The 26,689-nt window shown below is 40.7% G+C and overlaps 2 protein-coding genes across 2 annotated transcripts; one reads left to right on the forward strand and one right to left on the reverse strand.

Moving 5' to 3' along the window:
- Positions 1-4,646: 4,646 nt before the first annotated feature.
- On the forward strand, positions 4,647-20,779 carry stra6 (signaling receptor and transporter of retinol STRA6; the record flags this gene model as incomplete). Its single annotated transcript, XM_079163827.1, has 18 exons — positions 4,647-4,785; positions 8,495-8,897; positions 10,220-10,286; positions 11,147-11,229; positions 12,245-12,378; positions 12,911-13,077; positions 13,924-14,049; positions 14,882-14,952; positions 15,580-15,659; positions 15,756-15,817; positions 15,966-16,128; positions 16,341-16,416; positions 16,838-16,971; positions 17,424-17,541; positions 17,811-17,912; positions 18,029-18,192; positions 18,887-19,024; positions 20,541-20,779. The coding sequence occupies exons 2-18, from the start codon at positions 8,827-8,829 to the stop codon at positions 20,777-20,779; spliced, it is 1,995 nt and encodes a 664-aa protein (XP_079019953.1). The 5' UTR covers positions 4,647-4,785; positions 8,495-8,826.
- Positions 20,780-23,171: 2,392 nt separating this feature from the next.
- On the reverse strand, positions 23,172-26,148 carry islr2 (immunoglobulin superfamily containing leucine-rich repeat 2). Its single transcript, XM_079163826.1, has 2 exons — positions 26,029-26,148; positions 23,172-25,325 (listed from the first exon to the last, which is right to left on the reverse strand). Exon 2 carries the CDS (start codon positions 25,314-25,316, stop codon positions 23,184-23,186), a length of 2,133 nt encoding a protein of 710 aa, XP_079019952.1. The 5' UTR covers positions 25,317-25,325; positions 26,029-26,148; the 3' UTR covers positions 23,172-23,183.
- Positions 26,149-26,689: the final 541 nt, after the last annotated feature.

The raw sequence follows: 26,689 nt of genomic DNA on the forward strand, positions 1-26,689 counted from the left end.
TATTGATCCAGTTCAGCTATAAACCACAAGTCTCAGACTCCATAATCATTTCTGTTGCAGGTATAAGACTCTCCCCCGATGAGCATATAGTATTAACATCTCACATCTCAGAATTTCAGAATGGGCACACAAAAATATGTAAATCTAGCCATCAGCCACAGTTCCACCATGGGTGTTACAGTCGCCATTATAAAGCCTCCTGGTGTAGCCTTAGAAAGATCATAGCATACATTTTCTCTCTCCGTCTTTTGTACATAGCAGGATATTCCCCACAGCTGTTCATATCCGAGACAAGCTCTCGATTCAGCCTCATTCCAGCAGAGACGTGTGAAAGTCAAGCATCTCTGAACACACAGTGAGATGTGTCTGCAGCTTCAGACTATGAATACATTATTCATCAGAAAAATCGGACTCTCGCAGACTGTGTGGGGGGGGGGGGGGGGGGGGGGCATGCTCTCTTATGAAAACTGGTCAAATTCAGGCCCTGTGGCACAAATGATGCTCTGCCAGACATTGGATTTACAAACAGCATGGAAGAGTCACTTAAGGATGGTTTGATTCATAGCAATGGAAAATACACAAGACATTTAATACTTTGCATTTTTTTATCCAATGTTAGGTTAAATGTTTCTACGTTTTAATACAGTGGTGATGAGAGCAACCAGGATACTATAATGAAGGTAAGATGGGTTCCAATTTATACAGCACAGATGTTAAGAATTTAATAAAAACATGCTATACATATCAAAAGAAAAACAACAACACACACACACACACATATAAAATGCTAAATATTGTGTGCGCAGAGATTCAAACCTAAAATAACTAATCAGTATTTCTTTGCCCTCAATTAGCTCTTTTGGGACATTTTGGCAAATTTCTCAGTTTTGAGAGCAATTAGGTTAGGCATTCTGGGGTGAAATTTAATTTCTAATTTCATAATTTAAAAACTCTCAGATGTGAGAAATGCAAATCCTGCATCAGACTGACACAGGACATGTTGCTTTGATGGGGAAATTCATATTCATAGCATGTTTTCTGGGATAAATTGACATTCTTCCTGGTGCAAATTCAAAAACTGCAGCAACGCACTGCTGTCTTTGTGTTGTTTCGTCATGTTTGACTTGTGTAGCAAATGGGCTACAACTGCATTTCGTTGTGCAACTCTGTGTTGCATAATGTAGATAAATTATTCTTGAGTCCTTGAATTTGAGCGTAAACTGCTGACAGTGCCCGTCTTTTTATATTGTCCCTGTATTAAAAGCTACTGGTCTTTCCCTAACACCTAAATAATGAAACACCATTCTTAAAGAGCAAAGTACAAAATAAACAAACAACGCAAATCGTGCTCCTGATTCCAGGAAATAAAATGTGATTTAACTTTTAAACTCCTGTTTATAGGTGAGGAGATAAAACTGCAACATCCGAAATTCAACAGCAAACCAATAATTCATTGCACACATGACCCATATCTCCAAAGCCTTTAAATTTATGCTCACACAGACCACCCAAACAACACACACACCCAAACAACACACACACACACACACACACACACACACACACACACACACACACACACACACACACACACACACACACACACACACACACACACACACACACACACACACACACACACACACACACACAGAATGACAAAATAGAGGCCACGGCAAGGACATCATCTATCACGCTGACACACACAACACCCCAAATAAAACAGATATCACACATACACATACACACACACACACACACACACACACACACACACACACACACACACACCGTCTAAAAGAGCAATAAATACTTATCAATAACATCCTTTCTCTCATTTAGAAACTCTGCTTCATCCTTTTTATCTCACTACAACACATAACACAGTTTTGGCCACACTGTGTTAGGAAAGTATTGATTCATTTGTAATTTCCTTGCATTATATTATAAGGTAATATTTAAAACAGCTCCATTTACACACAGAAACATTATAGTTGTACCTAATAAACTGGAAAGTCAGCGTAAATATACACAACTATGATGTCTAGAAATGTATTTCGACAGTAAAAACATTGAATGTTGACTGTCATTTAACATAAATAGATCATAAAAATCCAATCTAATTCTTGAGTGTGTGCGGCGTGTTTGCCAAGGCGTTTAACAGTTATATAAAGAGGATTATCACATAGCAACTCAGACACGACCCTGCCTCCCCGCTGTAAATTCAAGCCGCTTGTCAGGCAGTCGCAGCAGGAACGCGACAGACTGAGCGCTGCACACCGGCGTGTCTGCAGCAAAGTGATCATGACCACTTTAATAACTATCAGGAAGATTTGTACTTGTCACAGGCTCCTTATATATAACATCCCATTCTCAGCACTCATAAGCTGGGAAATAAATCTTTCACTCCCCGGCCTACCACAATAACAGCCATATATCACAACAGAAACGACCTGAAGACTGGAATTGATTATTTTCTTTCTTTGAGTTGTCGTTTAGGTTCAATCAACCTTACATGTCAAAATGCAATATGAGAGCTCATCTACCACAGATTATTAACATTATAGGGCCAGAAAATGCTCTGGATAAGTGTTCTAGATTTAATCACACTGATTGCTTTTGTCAAAGTAAAATGAAAAAAGCTCAGCTAAAACAAATCATCAGTATATACTGAATATCCTTCGTGTTTATTTGGACTTGTGTACTGATTTTGCCAAAATTGTAATTATTCCAAAAAGAAGAAATTTAAAAACGTAAAAATTTAATAGATGCAGTATTGATGTATTTCCCCACACACAAATTAAAAGGAATTAAAATCTATTCACCTTTAAAACAACAGCTTTTTGTAAATGTAAATGTCATACTATGCCACATCAGCCACACTGTATACAACAATGTGTACGGTACACAAGGACTCATTGTATTTTGGCAATGGGCCCAAGTGTAATTAAACATGATAATGTAAATCCAAGCTGTTTTTAACTAAGACAAATTTGAGGCATCTGGGTGGAGAGAGGGAGTGACTGAATTATTATGAAATGTACAACTGGCCGGCCCAATCCAACTTCATTACAGCTGTCAACAGAGATAAGCACTTCTTTCATGTTCGCTCAAACGTACATGTTTTTCAGCCTCAAACACACACAAATCCAATTATGTTCTAATTGAGTGTTACAAGGCTCATTGATTATGACAGAGGCAGTGCAGCCGACTGAGCCGCAGAAAAATATCCCCAGTAATTAGCCCTCTGCACCCAGGAGGCCTTCAGGAGGCATGATTTAATATTGAGGCAATATTTCTCAATATTACTCAATTTGGATCGACTTTGCCAACAACGAAATGCTGGAATTTCAAGGCAGATACAATTGGATTTGTTTTATTCATTCGAGGCATCTTAAATCAAAACCAAGTATAACTAAATAAAATCTATCATAGAATCGAATTGCTTCTCTTTATTAGGACAGCTGTGATGGCAGATTGCTAATTCGGTTGCGAAGTCAGCGAGTTAATAATTATGATGCTGTGCTTTTCCTCGTGGTGTGATTACTTTGCTTCCTCGGGAGTTCTTTTGAGTCTGTAGACCGAATTACTGGGAAACAGTCAGGGGAGGATGTACTCACTTGCCTTCACGTGACGGTCAAAGGAAGGTCATCTTTGGCTGGTGTGTAAGAGAACAAGTCAGGACTCTCAGGACGCATAAAGAACTTGCACTTGAGATTTCCACTTCAGGGTCGGAGGCAGGAAGCTAAGCAAGAGAAGAATAACAAACAGTTCTTCAATTCAAACTAATGGACACACATTCACTAGCTGTGTTAGCCCTGAAGGTAAAATCCTAAAATACAAATTATGTTGATCATATAAACATGAACAGAATATTGTTTCTGAGGTCAATAAAGACAATATCTCTTTCCCTGCACTGTTGTCACTAATGAGGCAGTGCAAAGACAGTGGAAATGCATTTGTGAATTGCATCTTTGTGCACAAAATCCTGATACAGTGATGCCAAAACCACAAGAAGCTTATATTAGTAGTGACATTTTTTTATGTAACTGCTCCAGTTATATGCGGGGCTGGATTTGGATGAAGTTCTGGTGTTTGCTGTAACCCCAAAACTGGTCTAGGATCCTGGATAGAGCCCCTAACTAACCCATTAGGGTCTGACTACATGAGGGAACACAGTGAACACCAGCTGCTCTCAGTGCATCACCTCAGCTTCCTTCCCTGCATCGTTTTCACAGAACTTCTGGGAAATCAGAAATATACAGTAACATTTTGTTATGCCGATGCAACTGTGGCAGGAACGATCTCCTCTTTGGCTTGAAATGTCCACAGAGCAACACAAAAAAAAAACAGCAGGCTGTCACAAAGGTCATTGAGTACACTTAAGACACAGCTAAAACACAAATGCAAACTTATACTTTGGTTTATAAAGGCTAAAATATAATTTTCATCCAAAAAGGCACACCCAAATGACAAAGACTTTAGCATTGTTCAATACATATGTTGCAAGATGTCAGCGTTCTTATTCTTATCAAGAACTTGACCTTACTTGTCACCTCATTAGTCTCGTTTATGATGTTCTTAACACAACAAGATAAAGACCGGTCAAAGTCCCAACCACACATGGCATGTGAGGTGTCCAGAGAAAAGAAAAGTTGCTGTCTAGCTTGTTGTTTTGTTTATGTAATTATTAAAACTTCTCCGAGGTGGGTGCATGGGGGAAAGGGATGACAACTCAAGTCATTTAAAGTCCCCCAAGCCAAGGGAGCTCAAGGTTAACATGAGGTAAGATCCTGATTTCACACTGTGGAGCATTTTGTTGGCTATACGCCACAGTGTGGACATGTTTGAAGAAATTGAACTGTTAACTATGGTCAGGTTATGCACAAAACGCAGCCTTTTTAAAGCCTTTGGCGCTTGGTAAAATGACCTGCTGGTACCAACACTGCTGCTTTGATATTAATCCACCTTCCACGCCCACCTGGTGCTGCAGCACACCTGCACGCGGTCGGTAAGTAACGTTAGCCTAGCATAGAGTGCGTAAAAGTGATTAGCATGTTTGGCTCATTAAAAAAAACAAAAAACACCCACACTGACACAGCAAGTCAGTATAACGCCGGTGGAATCATATATACATAAAAAACACATTTAATTCTTCATGTAAGTCGCAGATAAGTTAGTCCAGTGCACGTGAAACAGAGGCGCGCAGGTGATTAAGTTACCTGTGGTGGCTCTCTGGATGAACGTCTCTTTGTTGTCGGAAGATCAGGCTCAACTTCAAAGGCATGAAATTTGTCCATGATTTTCTGTGTGAAACAAAATCCAGAGCACCGGGCTGCAGCTGCCTTTCACGGAAAGCAGGGACACGCATGCTCAGCTGTGGGAAGTAGGACAACAATAATCTGCCAATAGTCCGCTTCATTGTGTGGTTAAATAAAATAAAGTGTCATTTAAATACATGCAAGTTTAACAAAGTGTGGGTTCATAAAAGTACCAACATGATGAAATTGTGGATATGAAAGTCAGTATGAAAAGTTATGGAGAGCATCTTTACTATGACAGGGCTTTGGCAGCAGAAATGGTCATGGAGGGGTGGGCAAAGAACTTTTAAAGGTACCGTCAACCTTTTCTATATTCATGCAATATTATTTTGATTTAGTATCTTTTTTTTAAGCACTGCAACTATTTGTTAACTGAGTATCGCACGTTTAATTCGTTTGTGGATGCCTGACTTGTCACAGTTGATGATGCTGCTGTTTTGATTGTTAGAAATAGATAAGTACATTTGTAATTCAATTATGATTATGTTGTGCTTATTATATTTCCAACCAAAGGGCTTTTGCGCCGACTTCCCTAAACCTGATACAAGTGAACTGTCCTGCTCAATCAAACTGTGCCTCTCTGTGATGTAATTATAACTGTTCAAAGCATTCTTTGTTCAGTGACCCCTTTATTTGCTGGGCTGCTTATTCTTCGGGAGCACATTTGATTTAGTGCTTTACTATGCTTGAGAAACCGCGTTTTCTCAGGAGTGTTAGGGACGTTTTGTTGCTTTTTAAAGTTGTGTGACTGTAATCCCGGCATAATGAGTGTATGCTGACATGGAGGCAGTGTTGCAAAACTGACTTAGTCTCAGTCGGCGGCAGCTGAATGCAGGATTGATCTCTGCAGAGATATTGCAAAAGATATATTTAACCTTTTGTGTATGTAACAATCTCCAGAAATGAATGTGAGTGAGTGAGTGCAACTTGTTGCAGGAAGAAAATCATTTGAGCTCAGGTGTTGCCATGACCGTTGACCTCGGCCTGTCTTTGTAGCACTCACATGCTTGTGCTTTACTTACTTGGAGGGTCTGTGTGATCATTTTGCCTCTCTTTATACTGTCGCTGCTGTCATTCATTCTTTTGAATTCAATAGAAAACACCTGCGGTCCAAATTAGCTTTTCTGCCATCTAAGAAATGAGTCCTATTCCTGTTTTGAGATCTTCTCTTTTCAGAAGAACAGGAGAGACAGCACACGAAAAGAAAGAAACAATTGATAGCCAAAAGCTGTGATGTGGCGGAAGAAAAGCCAAGAAAAAGAAAAGTATTTTGTTTGTGATCCACCAGTGCTGCTTGAGTCTGATAGAATTGAATCTGTAACAGAGTTTTGTCATGACTCAGCCACTACTGATGCTGGTGGTTAGAGATGAGCAGGTCACACTGTCATAAGTTCACTGTCATAAGTTACTCATCACATGTTATTCAGTTTTAACCAAAAAGTATTGAGATCATTGATCTTTTTATTTTTCTTTCTCAATCAGTCGGTCCATAAAGTGGCAGAGAATAGTAAACATGCCCATTACAATTTCTCAATAACTGCCCAAAACCCATTGGTGAATTTTTTTGAATTTTTTTTGAAAAGCTGCAAATCTCATAAAACCTATTTATTTGAGTATTGTGAGGGTGTGTTGCTGTTACTCCTGATGTGAGGCTGGGGTTGGAAAGGCTCTAATTATGTCACCTCTCAGGTCTTCTTCCATGCCTAAGAAAAGATATGTGTCTTGGATGTCATTTGCAATGGGCTCCTTTTGAATCCTTTGTTTGGTTCCTTTTATTTCTTCAAATCTATTTATTTGTTTTTGTGGGTATATTATGTGCTTTTGTACATTCCTGTTCTCTCTGACTCTCGTGGTGCTGTCGCCTAAATATAATCATATACTGGTACAATTGTAATGCAAGCTAAGACACTGTTATTATTACTATTTTTGTGTATACTCTCTTATCTTGTGTATTTTGAAATAGAAAATCCAATAAAACAACTTGGAAAGAAGAAAAATGTGCAAATCATCACATTTGAGCAGCTGGAATCATAGAACATTTGGCATTTTTGCTTTGCAGATGACCAAATGATAAATGAATGATCAAAACTGTTAGTGATCAATTTTCTGTTGCTCACCCTATCAATGAATCAACAAACCTTTTTGGCACTAATGTTTGTTTACAGGAAAGTAGGAGAAACACAAGTGGTATGTAACTATCAACAGTGCCATAGATTTTGCTTTGGTGATTTTTTTTTTTTAATGTTTTGATTGAGATGACTGTGAGTAAGTTGAATTTGTTCTCGAAGGCTGATATTATAAAGTCTACTCTCCTTTGTAAGTCCATACAATGGAGAGTTGTCCATGTTTATTGTTGGACATTATGTGTGCCTTATGAGCTGACAAAAGACACCATTGGAATGACAAAAAAAAGGTTCCATGAGATTCCTGTCCTCGGGGCAGTGTGACTGTACCTATTGTTAAATCCATTTCAGCATATCATGTACTCGTATCATGTTGAAAACGTAGGTTTACCCCTCCCTCATTCTGATCTTTATCAGTTGTTTACAGGATGACTTTCGTTGCTGTTTGGAAATCACCAGTTGTCACAGTTTCGGTAAAACCATGTTTTTCTTTTGAACAACATAACTTGATACCAGTAGAGAAAATTATAGATGCAGGTATCTGGTTTATAAAACGGGTTCCACATGAATATGCCCATGGACATCTTTATTTGCATTTATCTGCAGAAGACAAAGTGTTGGGTTGAATGAACCCTTCCTTGATCCTTATCAAGCTGAAGGTGCAGAGTTATCATGTGTGATCTGACTGGCTGTCCTGAAAACATGCAGTTCATCCATCCGGCTTTATTTGGTTCCACTAGGTAACATTTCACAAATGTAATTGATCCATGACTTAGGGGAACAACACCTGAATTTCCCTTTTATCAATGTGATACTCGGCTCTGATGGGAGAGACTCATCGCTCCCAGCTACCCACACAGTCCCACAGTAGCTGGAGTTTTTATAACTCTGCATATCTGACCTCTTCAACTAACGGCCACAGGTCCAATAACACAAGCCCAAAAGTAGATGTAATCCCTGTAAATCGCAGGTGGCCTTCCAGATTGGCTGCCCAGATCTCCACTTTTTCCCTCCTTTCACACACTGCCCCCCCTCTCACTCTCTCCCCAGGATCCCAGTGTGGTGGTAACCCTCAGCTGAAATAGGGCCTTTGCAGGGTGGAGGCAGCACGCTGCAGCCAGGACCTGTCACATTACTCTCAGCTCCACAGTGGGACGACGAGGGCACCTGAATACAGGCTGTGAGGGAGAGTAACGTGAGTGAGGGCTAGACCGAACACGGGGAAGCAAGGACGCCTCTGCAGCAGCAACTGAGCACAACTTTGGGAGACACTTTTATCTCTTGAGTCAAGTGGATCGCAACAGTGTGTCAGCACAGATTGTGGTTAAAAGTACTCCAGCCTCCTGTAAGACTTTGGACCTGTTGAAAAAAGAGACAGCACAATGGATAAGGATGTCATAGATGACTATGAGTACCCAGACCTGGATCCTTTGCCGTCCATAATTAAAGCAGAGTAAGTACATTCTAATCGTCTTATTGAAGATTTAAGACTAGTTATTTGAGGCTTAAATGTGAACTTAGTTTAGTATGTTTTATTTCTGTTTGTATAAAACTCAAAATGTCCAGTTTGTCTGTTATTTAACTTGTGTTAATAGTTATTCAAACTGTTTAGTCTTAACAATTTTGCAGTGAGAACCAGCTCTCGTTGAGATATTAGGTGACACTTGGCACATTTCTACGGTGCCCGTGTCAGTGTGTGGCCTTGTTTCTGTTCAGTATTTCAGGAGAAGCTGGCTCATTTTCATGCCCCGAGAACACAGGTTTTAGGTTTTGCCCCAGAAAAAGTACGACAGTTTTAGCAAAAGTGCATTCAAACCCAAAATAACTCTGTTTATACTTTCAAATTCAATTTCAAAGTGCTTCAATTTCAAACACAAAAAGAGATGTAGTGTTCCATACAAAGTAGGATGTACGATTCAAAGCTGATACTGACAGTCTTATCGCATCATTCTTCGCTCCTGGCCCATCCCACAATGCAACAGGACACATGCAATATTTCCAGTTCTTTTTGGGATGTTTCTTACACCTAAATTGCATTTCCATTTGTACATTGTCACCAACTGATTAATAGAATACGGGTTTTTAATAATGGCCTCAGATGAACAGTAGGACAGCAATACGATGGAACAAGTGTCATTTATCACCATGTTAAGCTAATGAACTGTCTGGCTGTCGTGTAAACTGTGTTGAGTCGTGGTTGCCACTAATGTAGATCACTATATTTTAGCTAGCTGCTTTGTAAACACTAACATGTCCTGCTGTGCCTCCTCCTCAGCCAGCTCTGAATGAGAATTTTGACATTGCCTTAAATTTACAAACGCTCTGCCATGTTACAAATTCACACATTGTTTGGACAGGTTGTTGTGAAAAATGTCAAAACATTAATTCTGGAAGCTGCCATCTCTATGCTCACAGATCATACAGTGAGTGTAGCATTTTCCTTAATAAGTCTCCCAACCTAAAATATATGATATATGAGGCTGTCTCTGAATATCAGAGTTGTAATAACTACCCCATGACCAGGCGTCCCTGCTCTTCCACTGTACAGGAACTTGAACATAGGCATTTCTTGTTTTCCTGTGTCACGCTGATACCAATCCGTTTAAATGCAAATCTCTGCTGTGGGATTTTAGCTACAAAGTTTCCTGCCACAAATGGTCCTGACAGTGACGTGTGAAAGGTTTATAGGTGTTGGTCTGCTCAGTGACTCAAATCCTTGAGTCTTAAGTTTGATTGTTTTGCTCATGTGTAGATGTTTTGTTCCTTTTTTTTTAGAATAATCCTTCCATGTGACCCTACTGCTGATGACAGACTCTACCACATATGCATCACTGCAATATCTGTAAGTTCTGTTGGATTAATGTGACGCAACATTACGCTGTTATGATGTTCAAACTCACTGGGTGCCTGATGTCGCACCTTGTTTTCAGACATTTACCGTGTTTCGTGGTGTGACATAGAGAGATGATGATTTTCTTTCCTGTGATAAAGTTATGCACGGTTTGGCTATCGAAGTCAGCCCTGTCTAATGTTTTCATTCATTGTTTGGCTATCAGTTAACAGGATGTCTCAAAAAAGTTGGGAACAGGTTTTAATGCAATTTGGTGGAAAACAGGGCCCTAGTTCAAGGACCACACGATCCGGATCCAGGAGTAGGCCACACTGAACGATTCACAAAATATGACTGTATATGCCTATCAATATGTTTTTTTATGGAGATCCTGACCCCAAAATGGTGACTTAATATATATATGTAATATATCTGCTCTCCACGTGATTTCCATAGAATCAAATGAATCAAGTAATACAAATGAAAAATGAATCTAATATAATAATGAGTGCAGAAGATTCACCAATCTTGTCACTCTAATGTGAAATCTAGTATTGTTCACTACGATTAACATTTAGGGTAGATTCTCTTCTTCTGATGTCTGCTTTAAAGACGGTAGTCGGTCCAGACTGTTCCGAAGTAGAGCAGGGCCATCATCCTCCTAAATGTATCACAGGTCATAACAGATCATTGAACTCTCTCTGGTCAGTGATCCTGACTGATGATAACTCATTCAGACCACAACCATGGGGAGCACTAATGAGACACCGGGGTTTGGCAGGTTTGAAGCAGGGTCAGGCCTGAACCCTGGGGAATCCACAGCTGCATGCTACTGTGTAGATGAGGCTAACGGACGTTTTTCCTCCTCCTAGCTCGTTGTCATGCTGATCCTAGCAATCTTAGCCAGACGCACGAAGGTGGGCGACAGACAGAAAGGACTCTCAGGTTTACTCAGGTGAGGCTGAATTTTATTTTCTATCTCTCCTTTCTTGAATGACGATAAACACTATGGTTAAATGTGAAATCAAATAGCTACTTGCTTTTATGGGACTGTACTTGTAGCTTCGCTTGGTCTAGCCCAGTGAATTGCATATCATTTACATTACTATTGATCTTTGTTCCAAGTAAACAGCTGATTTATAGATTGATTTCCTATTTATCTGGCAGTGATTGGCTTCCATTCATTTCAGTATGTTATGTTCCATAGACACTTACAGTAGGTTGAGAGAACATACAGCAAAAGAGGTAAATACTGCAGGTAGAGCTGGGTAATAATTCTATATGGTAATTTATCGTCTTTTTATGATAAATTAGTAAATAGTCAGCACTATTCATTTGTGAAGTACACAAGAGTATACAACACTTTCTGGTTATTTTATTTGTTTACTGAATTACCAGAAAACATGCAATGTTGTGATATATATTGTTCTCGAAATATGAAATTATTATTGCATTTTCATGTTGTTGGAACATAAACAATATGGAAAACATGAGATAATAACCGTTAGTTTTCCATTGTATAAAGGCAACTTTTAGCTAATTCTCAAGTTACGGATGACTGGTGTTTCCCAAAACAAACACAAACGCGATTCTAAAGCAGTGTGTACTTGCAACTTGTATTAATTAATAGTACAAATGTTCTCGGCACAAATTCAATCGTTTGACTTGCTGATGTCCCTTGAGCAATTAGCCTCCAATTCAGCTCCGTTGGAGTTGCACAGTGGCCAACAGATACAGCTGTGGTCAGACAAGGTAACTTCCAGGTGTGAATGTGTGTAATTGTGGGGTTTGGTGCTGATGAGAGCTTTCATGCTCAGTGAACCTTCCCTGGACGAATTGAGGTGCAAAACTGTGATGGACTTTTCAATCTCAACCCAGTTTTAAGGCTCAAAGTTGATTATACTACAGTGACTTTCAAATGTGAGGCTGGTAACACGTGGGCTCTAAATACCTGCTGCTTGATTTCACAGTCCGGTCAACTTCCTGGATCATACGCAGCATAAGGGCCTTGCAGTGGCTGTGTTTGGAGTGCTCCTGTGCAAACTGTGGGGCCTGATCATATCGCCAAACCCCCTCCCCTTCACAACAGACACAGAGAATAAACGTGAGGAAGTCATCTTGGTTCTTCCTGCACTAGCATCAGCCTATTTGCATTCACTTTTTACACAGATTGTTTTACACTTTGTACTGTTTATATTGTTAGTTAAGTGTATGTGTCACTGTCCCTCTATTGAACAAGTGGATAAAGGAAGATTAGGCAGCATCAAATGGACACACACACATTATTTGTGTTAAATATCTGTGTTATGTAATTGGATTATTTTGTTTCCATGTGTCTTTGTTATTTTCAACTAATCTTTACAAGAAGCTTTTTTTTCTGAAATGAAATTACATAAGAATTGACTGTAAGGAGTCGGTTCCCTGCTACTTTACACAATCCCCAAAAGTACAAGGTTCAGCAGAGTCGAAAATATAGTGACTATGCAGCAGAATTGGATATTAGATCCCTCATAGTTTCCACACATTGTGAGAAAAGGTCTTTTAAGTGTAAAACTGAAGCATTAATCACAAAAAAATCAGTGTTTATTGCTTTTGATGCTCTGCTTAGTCTTCACACAATTTTGTTGTATTTGCAGAGAACTGGGTGATTCTGGGAGTCTTCTACTACCCCGCACTATACTACCCTCTCCTGGCATGTGGTACTTTACATAATAAAGTTGGCTATGTACTTGGTAGCCTCTTGTCTTGGACGCACTTTGGGATTCTGGTCTGGCAGAAAATTGACTGTCCCAAAACACCTCTGGTAAGCAAAGATGGCATCCATAGCTGCTTTTCTGAGACAGAAATAGATTCATGAGGATTAGAGTTATTTATATTCTCACTGGATTAACTTTCTTTGTAATGTGTCATTTGTCTGAGTTTTAAGGATTATTTCAGAGAAAAGGCAGGTTTGTTCTCGTCTGGAAACCCATTAATTGCCAAACAAAGCTTGTCCGTAGTACATGTAAGAGATGTGATTTGAAGAGATGAATATCAGGCTTTTCAGATGGACATATGGTTGGAGTTTTCAACCTTACTTAATCCCAGATTTTGTCCACGTTGTTTGGGTTTTCTCTGAGATGAATGTTTAGGACTCAAAATAATTAGTTCCACTGTCTGTTAGTCTTAATCAAAAGCTTTGTCACAGTTAATCAGTTTAGTGTGTTTCACTAAAGAGAGACACCCAGGCTTTGGTAATAGTGGTGATGATCCCACCATGAGCTGGCACACACCAAACGCTGCAGGGAACATTTGAGCTGATCTGCATGACCAAGCTTAACACGAAGACAACAGAATACATTTGACTAAATATTATATTTTGTATAGTATTTATTTCTAAACATGGCTAAAAGAAAGATCGCACACTATTATATGATGGCATTTGGTGTCAAAACGTAATGATAACAACTTTAAATATGTGAGCATTTTGTATGGCACTAAATCAATCGACTCTGGTTGATGAAGGTCTCAGATGTTTGTGTTGTGGTGGGAATCCCATTTGGCCAATATGCAGACTCCCACCACGTCACGCAAAGCCATTTGTGTCCCCTTTTTGTGTCAATACGATGTAGTTTTAACATGTATTTCTTCTTTTTTTCTTCTTTTGCAGATACACAAGCACTACTCCCTTTTCTCCAGCCTGCCCCAGATAGCTTGCTTGGCATTCCTTAGTTTCCAGTATCCCCTTTTTCTATTCAAGGGCTTTAATGGCACTGAAAAGAACAATGCTTCAGAGGTAAGTCTTCATCTGAGTGCAGCTCCTTTGCATGTCTGCTCCAGGTTGGTTGCACAGTCCTTATAGCACTAATGGCCTGCTTACATAACAAACTGGATACAAGCTTGGTTTTCTACATTCACCTAAGCATGAACTATTAAAAAAATCTCTCTAAGACGCACATTTCTTCTGAATCTGTTCACGTGAGGAACCTTTATAAGCCACCTTCTAATCAAGGGGCTTATCGAGCTCATACAGTCTAGGCTGAGGGAAAATGTGAAGTGCAACGCAGCATGCCAGTCTAATCATTTTAAGTAGATTTGACGTTATTGGTTTACGTTATGTTCTTGAGCAGATTATGACAAGGTTGCCTTGTTTTTTCACTGAGGAGACACAATGCTGTGTTTATGTGATGCTAATCTCAGTACGGGTGTGACAAAGCCGGGGCTGATGCGGTTGCCTGAAGTGTCACTCCCCCCTCCCCCCTCCTCGCACCCCCCCCCCCCCCCCCCCCACCCCCCCCCCCCCACCCCCCACCCCACGGGAACGTACCTGACACCATAAATCTGCACAGATACGGAAACTTATCTTAAGGAGGCTTATTTTGTGACAACTTATCTTAAGGAGGCTTATTTTGTGACCAAATATTTTTCCACATGTTAATAATTACAAATTAAACAGTACCTGTAACGCCACGTACCTACAAAGCAGTTCAGGAATATGAAGGCCAAACTCAAGCGTGACCCCAAAAAGCAATTAAATCATACAATTGTGCAGCTCTATCTTAACCTATTTACTTTTTATAATATCATTTGGTTCCTTTCGTGATTGCTGTCCATTTTTTTTCTCTTAGGATCTCAGCAGCAGCTATTACAAAGATTATGTGAAGAAAATCCTCAAGAAGAAGAAGCCCACCAAAATCAGGTGAGAATTGTCGCCTATTATCAGTAACACACCTGATTTGCTGCGTTAGACGTGTCTTCAGCTAGAAAGTAATGCAAACAGCTTGAGCCAGCTGTTTAATTCTAAAGCTGGAGTGGGAGTTCTTTCCCTAAAACGAGAGACTTGGATTCACCTAACTTGTCTTGCTGGATGTTACTTTTTTTAAGGTATCTGGTAAAATGACCGATTGATCCCCTTAAAAGGACACATTTGTGGGGAATCCCACCCAACATACTGAAGAAATGTGCCCACATTCTTGTTACAGTTCTAACATTTATCATCTTGGGTTTAGCCAATTACAATCAGTTTGAGGGGTGTAGAATAATACGATTTTATAATGGTTAAACTTACTACTCCCACATAGCCGATCCTTCTTTTATCTCTTTTTCAACTTTCATCTGAGAAAAATGACGTGCAAAACATATCTATTACAGTAGAAATATCAATAATGGTGTGGAATGGAAATAGATTGCTGCCCTGTTGCTGCCATTTTTGTGAAGAACTTAATCATAACTGGTTGAAAAATGTTTCCACATCCAAGGTCGCTCATTCTCATGAATTCTTTGAAGTGTGGTGTAAATGTGTGCCTCTGTCTACCTTTCACCTCAGCACATCGAGCTCAGAGACGCCAAAGCTCCCTCAAAGAATAATTGATGCTGTGAAGTCATATATTTATACACCAGAGGAAGGTAAACATGTTGGTCTTGTGTTACGTCTGGTCATGCCTTCAAGTGTTGTCTTGTCATTTAAATTTGTATAACTACTGCATCTTATTTTTCAAACAGCTTTCCGTTTTCCACTGAAGTTGGCTATATCTGGTGTGGTGTCATTTATTACCCTGTATCAGGTAAGTACCATAGCTATTAGACGTTACAATCCAGTCAGTAGACTCTTAAGTGCTACACACTGTATTCACCTCACGGTAAGTTGACTGACTTGGTTGGTTGATGTTTTCTTTTCCAGTAATTCATTTTTATTTGTTTTGGTATTTTTAGGTGGGTCTTCTACTGATCTCGGCAGTAGTGCCGCAGCTCCAGCTTGCCCGTATGGGAGTCGATGAAGACATCGCCAACGTTTTAAATGGCTTCAAGATTGTGCTGTCTCCAGACAAACATGAAGTGGTCAGAATAGTGGTTCATTACATGTGGTGCGTAGAAGGTGAGTGAGACCAGAAAGGAGAAGCAGCCATTTAGTGATATGAGAGATGCATGATACATGTATTTATTCAGTTACATCACATTAGAGTCGCAGAACATTAACATGGCCCTCCTCATAAGCTTGTAGCAGCATGTATTTGCCACGCTAATTGTCAATGAATGACACCCTCCCACGGTGAACAACCTGAATGTGGTGTGCTCCTATCCCTGCAGTGTGCTATATCTCAGCAATGACCCTGTCTGGTTTGGTCAACCTGGCCATGCTCATGCGGTCCATGGTTCTGCATCGGTAGGTGTGAAAAAGAAAGGTGCAATAGCTGTATTTTCCTTATTTTCTTTTCTATTCTCTTCCCAAAGTTTCCAAGAATCATGAGCGTGCTTCTCATTGTGGTTCCTTCATTATATTGTGATGGTTCACAGAGGAGTTATTATAACATAATAGAGTACTAATCATCCAGACAGAATAGGATTTACTCTGCAGCTAGAATTGAAAATGGCTATTAAGATAAGAAATGAAATACTGTGCCATTACCATAAATTACGTCGTATTAAAAGAAATGGGTTTCCATGTTGAATATTGAATTGCATTTCGGTCGTATCCCATGCTAAATCACCTCTTCAATTAAGTAAGTAATTTGTACATTTCTGGATGAATCAGTTTGTGTTTTGCATAGTGCTGCATTGTCTTGATCGTGTTTTTGCATCTGTAGGTCAAACCTGAAGGGGCTGTACAGAGGAGATGTCTATAATGTTTACAACTGCCAGAGAAGTATCAGGCCTTCGCGACCAGCACTGGTCTGCTGGATGGGATACACCAGCTTCACTGCAGCTCACATCTGCATCGGTACAGTTACATATTGAATACTTCACGTCGAGAATATAGATTATCCTGTTATCCATATCTCCAGTATGTTTAGATTTATTTAGTTTGTATTGATTAGAAATGCTGCTAAACCTCAGATATTGTGCGTCATATAGTAACTGTGCATACTGCTGTACCCCAAAGAAGAGGGGCTATGTTTGTACATCAGATAGTGGTAAAACAGTAATGGCAGATTAAAAAAATATCCTCAATTAGGCCAAATAGCCTCAGCCAGGCATTACATTTTAACATGTCAAGCCATATTAATAGCACTCTGTCTGTTCATAACTCCCTTCATGTTTGTTTTTGGATACATCTCATATTCTGTTCTCAAGGTTTCACATAAGAAACAATTTCTATTGCCGTGTAGATTTGAAGGATGTTGGACAGGCTGTAATCTGTGAGTCCCTGACACTCTGATCTCTCCTCTGCAGGCATGATCGTCCAAACCATGGTGTTCTTCCTCTGCCTTCTGGTCGCCGTCTTCCTCGTCATCATGCCTGTACTGCACGGAGAGAATCTGATTCTCTTTCAGATCCTGTGGAGCATGTGGTGAGCATCACATCTCAATTCCCTGTTTTGGATCACTCAAAAATGCATGTTGGTTAATATAGAATTGAGGCTGCTTTCTTACTTTCTGAAGACTTGACACCTGGAAAGGTTTTCAATCAACAGCAACATTATTCTCCATGTACTGTATGTTGCACAGTGATGGCTTGATTGTCATATATTGTTCTGTCAGTTACATAAATGTTTTTTGTGCCTTCTGTCTTTCTTCTATCACTGCAGGAGATGTTTGATTGTTGATTTTGTCCCTTCAGGCCCTTCTGGCTGATGATTCTCTTGGCTGTGTTGATTCAACATATCACCGGCAGGTTTTGCTTCATCAAGAAAACAGCAGGCACGCGAGACCTAGACAACAGGTGAGTCACTATATTCAAAGCCATGTTTTATCTCACGTTCATTCATTTTATGGTTTTACTGTCAGATAATTGCAGCATTGTCCTCTATGTTTAATGCATCCTATGTTGTCTTACAGGGGTAATCTGTTCCTGCTGACGTACCTGCTGTTTCCAGTCAATGTTCTGATCGGGGTGCTACTGGCAGCGTGGCGCATTATCATCACAGCTCTGTTCAACATTGTCCACATGGGACGCATGGACATCAGTCTTCTTAACCGCAATGTGGAGGCGTTTGACCCAGGTGAGAGGGTTATTCTGCTCTGAGTACAGACGGTGATCAGCACAACCAATAATGTCACTGTCTGGTATGCTGACCCGTCTAAAGCAGTAGGTCAAGTTCAACGTTGTCTGCATTAAAAATAAATCTTTATACAAAGGATAGCTTGTACCTTAGACTCTCTGGGTTAATTTTTTGCTCAAATTAAAAAGCAAGGCATTGCTTGGGAAGTCAATGTCTTTGATGTATTTTACATTTTCCTACATTTCTTTTGCTTTTAGTCTCAGACACACAATGTTAACATATTCATTGCTATTAACATCATGCTTTTACCTTTGTATATGACACTGTGCTTTTTTCCGCTTTCACTGTGGAGGCTTAAAAAGAAGCAATTACCTGTGAGCAAATGCACTTTTACTGATTCTACTTAGAGGCCAGAAATGCGTATCCTTTCCACTTTACCCAGCTAGCAGCCCGCTGCAGCTCCTATGATATCTGTATTCTGTGCAGTGGACTCTAATTGCACACCGATCTCTGAAATGGCTGCAGATTTAAGACATCTGTTGTCAGGAAAAAGCAGGTGGTTTAAAAAAAAAAGGAAGTGTGATTGTATGGCCCATTATGTGTGATTGCCTCAAAGCCAACATGGGGTGTAGTCCTATATGTTTATTGCTTTTGCCCAGTCAGAGTGATCCCCCCTCCCCGTGTCTGTCTGCAGCCTACCGCTGCTATGCTCATTATCTAAAGATTGAGGTGAGCCAGTCGCACCCTGTGATGAAGGCCTTCTGCGGGATGCTGCTGCAGTCCATGGGCCAGGAGAGCAATGCTGCACAGAGGTCACGGGATGCTGAAGAGGGTCTGTAGCACAAACCTCACATCTTGTCTACACTCATTAAGTGATGATGATTCAGCTCACACTGTGGGCTCAGTGTATTCTTATACAGTTGAAGGATGAGGCTGGTGTTTTTCTATGTCGTTCTTTTAGTCCTTAGTCCTTTCCGAATAATTTCTTAATTCCCGACCCCGTTCCCTACACAAGCACTTTCATTCTTACTGAAAAGAAAACGGGTCACAAATATGTTGTTTATTTTTTTTAAAAAGGTCAATAATTTCCTTGAACAGCTGGGCACTGTAGTTTTAGTCAAATATTCGTCAAACTGCAGTAAATCATGCATTTTGTTGGGGACTATTTCATGGCATTAGTAAATATTTTGTGCTCTACTGGGTATTTACAACAGCGGGGTGATGTATGGGGAATTTATTTAAAAATAAACTACAGTGTCCATGTTTATGGTAATGTGTGCAACAATGTGGCTCATTGATGTTGTTTCTAATCGTTTTTGGATGACAGTGGAGGTCTATGGCCCAGATGAATAAGGTGCATTTGGTTTTGGCTGCACAGGCAATACTTGTTTGAAGGATCAACTCATTGTTGGTTTTCGTCTTTTCATGATAATAAGAAAAATGTAGAATAAGCCAGTCTTGTCCTCTAATGTAGATATGAACGTTTATCTTTAAAGTCAGTGCAGCGTCTTTCATTTCTCCAGAGAGGTTGAGAATTTAGTGGCAGGTCACTGTTTCACATAATCAGATCATAACACTGTAGAAGAAATGAAAGCTTAGCCATTCTGATTTAATATGTCAGGAGAAAATTGAGTCACACGGTGGAATAATTTACAGTCCTGCTGCTAGTCTCAATCAAATCTGTCATAAACTAATCAGCTGTCCATTATGGCGTGCCCACACTTGTCTGAGCCCTCAGCTTCTGTCACCAAGAGACAATGTAGTCCTATGTGTTGCCGTTATACACATTATTCAACCAACGTATAATTTATGTAATTCATACAAAATATGAGAAGCTACTTTGAGGCTGGTTGCTGATCTGTAGGTGATAGTCGCCTACACGTGGAATGACAAGAGGACATTATAGTGACAAATTAGCAGGAAAATGCATCATTCAACTCTGCCTGGCTTCTTGTCACAGCTGAGTCCAATTACACATGTGCTGTGGAGATGTTGCTTGTTTGCATCCACAGAACAATGCTTTATCAGAAATAATCTATTGTTTTACAAAGATTAGTTCTCCAGTATGCTGATTACACAGATGAGCTACGATAATTGCCTGTTTCGTATTCATGTAGCCCAAGGGGCTTAAGCTTTCAGTGTGTTAATGGCATGCCCAATATGCTGGCTCCATGCTTAGAGGATTAGAATATGATTGCTTTCTATTATTACTCTTTCTGAAGCTGGTCCTCAGAGGCCTTAAAGTCGTTTCCCATTTCAGTTAAGATTAAAAAAAAGGTTATTCTTGTGACAATATGACTTATGTATGACATACCATTGGTGCTATCATGATTTCTGAATGTCCTCAGGGATCCAGCTGGTCAATCAGGAGAAGAAACAGCTAAAAGTCTCCAGTGCAAAGAGGGCCCGCCGGCACTGGCAGCTCCTCTACACTCTGGTCAACAACCCCTCCCTGGTTGGAACCAGGAAGCACTTCCAGCGTCAGGCCGCAGAGAGCTTTGTGAATGGAAGCCTCAACCGCAGCGCCAAGGAGGGGAGCAAAAAGGAGGCAGCGACCAAGGAGGCAGAGACCGCTGCCAGCAACTGAAAATGAATGTAACCCTGATTAAGGATTGGTACAAAGTCTCTTCTGGTTTTGGGCAAGTTCTAAAGTCAAATTATTTGTCCACTATAAGTGCACTTATAGTCCAGCGCCACATGTAGAGATATTCACCAAGCCTTTCCTGCCTGGAGATTGTGCCTCCTCTTTGTGCTCTTCATGTTAAACTGGTTGTTTATATGAGGGCCACCGTCTCCTGTCTGATGTGAGAGCTTGTGTGGCACTGCTCTCCCAACTGAACACCGTCATTATGTGTGTGTCATTTTCTGTGCATTTATGTGCTTATTTTGGGATGGCACTAATTTGCTTTATGTTTTAACCTGTAGGTTAATCGCATTTGTTTTCCAATATGTATTTATCATATAGGGCAGGTAATGCAAATTTGTTGTCGCCCAAACTAAACGCATGCATTCCACTGAAGCATCCTTTTAATGAGGGTAATAATATGTTGATTATTTCACTATTTATGAATTTACATAATGAGGTGTTTTCATGGACAGGGTAATCATTTTTATTTTTGTTCAATTGTGCTCATTTTGTGTAATTAACAATAACCTGTGGAATAGGAACTACTAGACAAATTAAACTATGTATTTTCTGTTTTATTTGTAGATCTAAGTCCCAAACCACTTGCTGCTTCCAGCGGTTTCTTATTTTTGTCTTTTCTCGTTTCTGATATTTCCCAACTTGACATCGTGGTCTCTGCATTATCCTGTCGACTCTTAAGTAAAAATATGAACTCCCGAATTTTCCTTCTGATCACTTTGTAAATAAAACCTATACAATAGTTTTCTCTTTTACATAATTTAAAGTATTAAAATATTTAATTCTAGAGTGGGTTATTTTAAATGCATGGTGTGATGCTGTTAAGCGAAATGAACTGTGCAGGGCCAAAATGAATATGAAGACAAAGGGAGGCTTTGTGTTGATCATCGCTTTCAAACGCAGCAGTTTTCTTTACCTTCTACATAAACACACACTCCAAAATCGCGGAGCCTGTTTTTCGTATTTTGTTATGCAATATATATAGAAAAATATGACAGACATCGAAACAAACTCCCATAATGAAAAGGCATCAAAAGAAGAAAGATCCATTCATAATAATTAACTGGGCTGAAATCTGAATCGAAACTGGAAGTATCAAATTGTAAGCTATAGGTTATTACATGTTTTATTATTTCAGATACATTTTGAAAATGTTAATTTTTTTTCTGAAATAATTCAGACAAATCCAGAAGATATTTGGTATAGTTTCATGTTTTATTAATTCCACTTACATAAAATGATATCAAAAAATCTTAAAAGGTCACGGCTTTTGTTTTCCGTTTGGTTTTACAACAGTTCACAAAAACTCACTATATGCATCCAATTACAAGACAGTGAAGCCGCCAGACACCCAGTGCGTCCTTTTGTTGAGGCTTCATAGAAACTCACCGTCGTAAAAAAATAATAATTTCAATTGACATGGCTTTACATCACAGGTTGACAGTAACATCTAAAGTCCTATAGACTACACTAATAAAAACCACACAAGGAAATAGGCTACGTGACATGCCATGGACACGTTCATTGTAAAAAGCGAGAGTAAGCAAGCACCCGTTAATTAAGAGGTCAAAGTCGCACATTTTTAAAGCCTTACATTACGTCAAACAACATTTTGTGGGTAAATTACCTGGGATTTCCCGTCAAGCACAACACAGTTGAAAGTGAAAATTCCCTTGTTTTGGTCTCACAGGACAGCGGGCAGGTCAGCACCGAAACCAAATATCTGCATCTAGTATCATTTAATCAAATACCGCCATCCAAATCTGCGAGTGGACGAGTCAAGTGGAGGCGCAGTGTCGGCACCTGAGGACATGGCAATAGGCCGGTGAGAGAGACGCACACAGCTAAGACAGAGCAATTGGTCCCTGATGTCACTTTAATTAAAATGGCTTTTAAAAAATATGGCACTTGTTCTTTTTTTTTTTTTGCTCTCTAAACCGTAAATACATTTTAACATCGTTTGTTTTTTTGCCTCCGTTGAACTCCGCGCGCCACAGTTTGCACAATTTGCGCCCATACCGTGTCTGTCCTGCAGAAAGGGAACATTTTGCTGCTTTCTTGTCAGTTTTGAGGTCTTACAAACTGTAGAAATCTGTGCTTGCATTGTAAATTGATGTTGCTTAATTTAACCTTACAGTAGACTACAAATGTCACATGAATTAATTCACAATCTCAAGTGATTGACGGACTACTTTCTGAGGTAAAAAAAAAATGTAAAAGATCCACCTTTTTTTGTATGAGAAGCCATCGTTGTTCACGTGAAGTGATAGTGGTTGCGTTACAGACTTAAATGTAGGCTGCTTGAAAGTAAAATATTTTACAGTATACTCGCAGACGTCAGCGGAGCTCAGCGGCTTGGCTGCTTGTAGTTGCCGTTGATCTCCTCCGAGATGTTGACTGCCTCCGCTCCCAGCGGTAATCTGTCACTGTACTCCGAGCCCACTTCAAACTCCTCCTGGTTGGTTTTGGATGAGGATCCGGGGATGGACTCTGTCACCACGCTCCCCTCAACCTCCCCGTCTCCTTCCTCATCATCAGCCTCTCCCTCGCCTAACTCGCTGGGGTCGAAGGTTTTCTCTGACTCCACAAAAGACGCCCTGGGATCAAAATCTCCTGTCATCTGTTTCTCCAGCTGATCTGGATTCTGAGCCTTCATGATCAGCTTGTAGGTCTTGCCTTGGTACTTGTATAACAAATGGCAGCAGGTGGCCCCCAGTAAGGGAACAGTGGCCAGACCCAGTAGGAAAATGCTAACAACCACGATGATAAGCAGGGAGGGGATCTTCTTCCTGGTTGTGAAGACCACTTGGACTTGGCAGTCCTGCCCCCCATAGGTGAGACAAAGTGTGTAATTGGTGCCAGGGTGTAAACCATGGAAGCGATAGGCGTTAACCCCCTCCTCTATGTTGGACCACTGAACCATGGAGTGTCCATTGCCTGTATTTACACAGAGGTAGAGCATGTCCAAGGTGGCTTTACTGGATGAGGACTGGGACAGACCAAAGGCCTCTTTATTCACCGTTTCCTGGTTTTCAGTGTGACTCACATGAAGGTTAGATTTGCTGCTGGGAAGCTGCAGCGGATTCAGCTGCACTTTGGCCTCCGTCTCTGACACTTCTAACGCAATAACACCAAAATCAAACGTGTACTGCTTCAGGTCATCCAAGCTCAGGTTGAAGGCGTGGTTGGAGATGTATTCACTGCTTTCTCTCACGCCGCATTTGCTCGCAAAGGTGGGGTCCTTTGAAACACCGCCGCCCTGCCCCGGGCTGGCACTTTTGTCTGATGAACCTTCAGGGCTGCCCTTTGTCTTTCCGTCAGGCTTGGTCCAGTTGATCACATTGTTTTTTGAGCTATTGGGCTCTCCAGGCTTTTTACCAGATGGACGGATCTTGTCCAGCACAGAATCGGGCTTTGAGTCGCTGCCATGTTTTTGGGTGACTGCCATAACCACTTTAACACTGCTTTCCGCCCTACCTAATTCATTCACCGCAGAGCAGCTGTAATTTCCATCTTCCTTTTTACTCATTCGAGAGACGATGAGAGAGCCGTTTCTAAAGACGAGGAATCGATCATTGGTTGTTTTATCATTGATTGGCGTGTCATCAATCTCTCCAGTGGACGGCAAGGGGAACAACAAATTCTGATTTCCTGCAGTCACCTCCCAGCTGACCTGTGGTGTGGGGCTCCCTTTTGTCTCACAATTTAAGATGACCATGAATCCCTCGTTGAGCTCTGTGTTCTCAATGTTGGGCTGGGAGGTTATTGTGACAGTAGGGGCCATACAGTCCAGTTTGGGAATCAGTGTCACCATTGTACCCTTCAGGTGTTCAGGGGCCTCACATACAATTGATTTTGGCTCGGGGATGGGAATCTTAATTGTCGTGATCCAATCCCTCAGCCACTCCAGGCTGCAGGAGCATGTGAAGGGGTTGTTATAAATCTGTAGGTGAGACATGGAGGAGAGAGCACTGAAGGTACCCTGCACAATGGTGATAAACTTGTTGTTGTTGATGCGCAGCGACCGTAAGTCTTTGAGAGTGGAAAAGGCGTCCTTTGGAAGGTTCACCATCTCATTGTTGTTCATTTTCAGAAGCTGCAGGGCTGTGAGGTTGGCCAGATCCTCCCAGGGAAAGTTCACGATTTTGTTGTAGCTGATGTCCAGGTTGCGTAGCTGGATCAGGGGGGCCAAGGAGTCGGTTTCTATTGTAACTATCTCATTGTGGGCCAGCCAGAGAGAGGAGACCTGTGTGATATTGATGAAGCTTTTACTTTTCAGTAATTTGATCTTGTTGGCAGAAAGGCTCAAGGTGGTAACATTGGTGGGGAGACCCACTGGTACCACCAGCAGGTCTTTGTAAGCACAGTCAGCAAACTGGTGGGCAGATTTGTCCTGGCAGCTGCAGAGCTCTGGACAGCACTGCACATTGCCAACCACAGTTGTCCACAAGGCAAGGAGCTGCAGGAGCCGTCTCGCCATTTTCTGCACCTGCAAGCATCAATTATCAGACATTAATGGAAGGTCAAATTTTAACCAGACAATAACATAACATCCATTATAGCAGCGGAAACGCACTGTGGAAGCTTTTACATTTCATATCCACTCAAATGTGTTTTATTGAGTAGGTTGTTTTTTTAAAGGGGAATCAAAGCACGGTAATGCAGCTCAGAATGTCATTACAAACTCGTAAAATGAAAGAAACAGAAAACAAAAACAACCCTAGAGGAATACTGCTGTCATACAATATGATTCAACGCATAACATAGCAAAGTTCCTGTTGTTTCACATGGTACTTTAACCAATGCACTGCACTAAAAAGACATGTGTGGAAGTCCGAGCACGTTAGAAAAGCATAAATGCACATATGCTGAGTGTCATATTTGCAGCAATGTCAGGGTCATGTGGTCTCTCCTGCTCTGAGCGCGTCTCCACAATACTGTGCGGACAAACTGGCGCTTTTTTGGTGATAACACCTTAGATTTTTACAGTTAAACAAAAACATTTCACTTTTAGCAAGAGTTGATTGACATAATTACCAATGTCAGTTTACATAGAGGTATATTTTGCACATATATGCCCTTGTGATTTATCAGAGTTACCCTACAGGGCGATGTTTTCCACATTAGCTTAGATCTGGATGCTTCTTTTTTCATCCTTTACCGACAGTAACTGCCCCATTAAATCATCTTACCTTTCCAATTTTAACTTCAATTCCTGTGTCTTATCAATCACTTCCCGGAGTTTACAATCCTCTAAAACAAGTTTAATGGCCGAAAAAACTCGAGTCCTCATATGTAGTTGATCCTTTCACATGACTTTTGCAGACGTCGACAGCGTTGATAGCGTTGATGAAGGGCGGTGGAGGGAACATTTTTTTCCCGGTGAGTCGCTGTTGACGTCCGACGGCGCTTTTTTCCTCTCCAGCTAAGTGTGGGATTCACTGCGCGTTCCCGACGCCACGGAGCGAGAGAAGGAGCCGTGAACGCGCAGCCTCTCCCATCTCTGTCCTCACTATTAAAGATACAGATGCTCCGGGTCCTCCATCCTCAAAGAAAATTAATAATTTAGGATCCGATGTTTAATTTATTACCCCGACCCAAGCCTAATCTTTGACCTCATTCGGGTTGGCTGCAGCCTATTGTCTTTAATTGAAGCACAGACGAGAGTTTCCAAACACACTGACGGGTTTTAAGTCAAGTTGTGCTGCGAGCACTATGGCTCAAGACACAATTTCCATCACTGCTGCATTAAATGAATTGCACTTTAATATTAAACGAGAACAACAACAAAGAAGCAAATAAACAGACAAGAGGCTGAATTCAGAGGAGTCCAGTGAGATAAGACACATCTTG

The sequence above is a fragment of the Pholis gunnellus genome (genome assembly GCF_910591455.1).
Source record: "Pholis gunnellus genome assembly, chromosome: 7".
Classification (NCBI taxonomy): domain Eukaryota; kingdom Metazoa; phylum Chordata; class Actinopteri; order Perciformes; family Pholidae; genus Pholis; species Pholis gunnellus.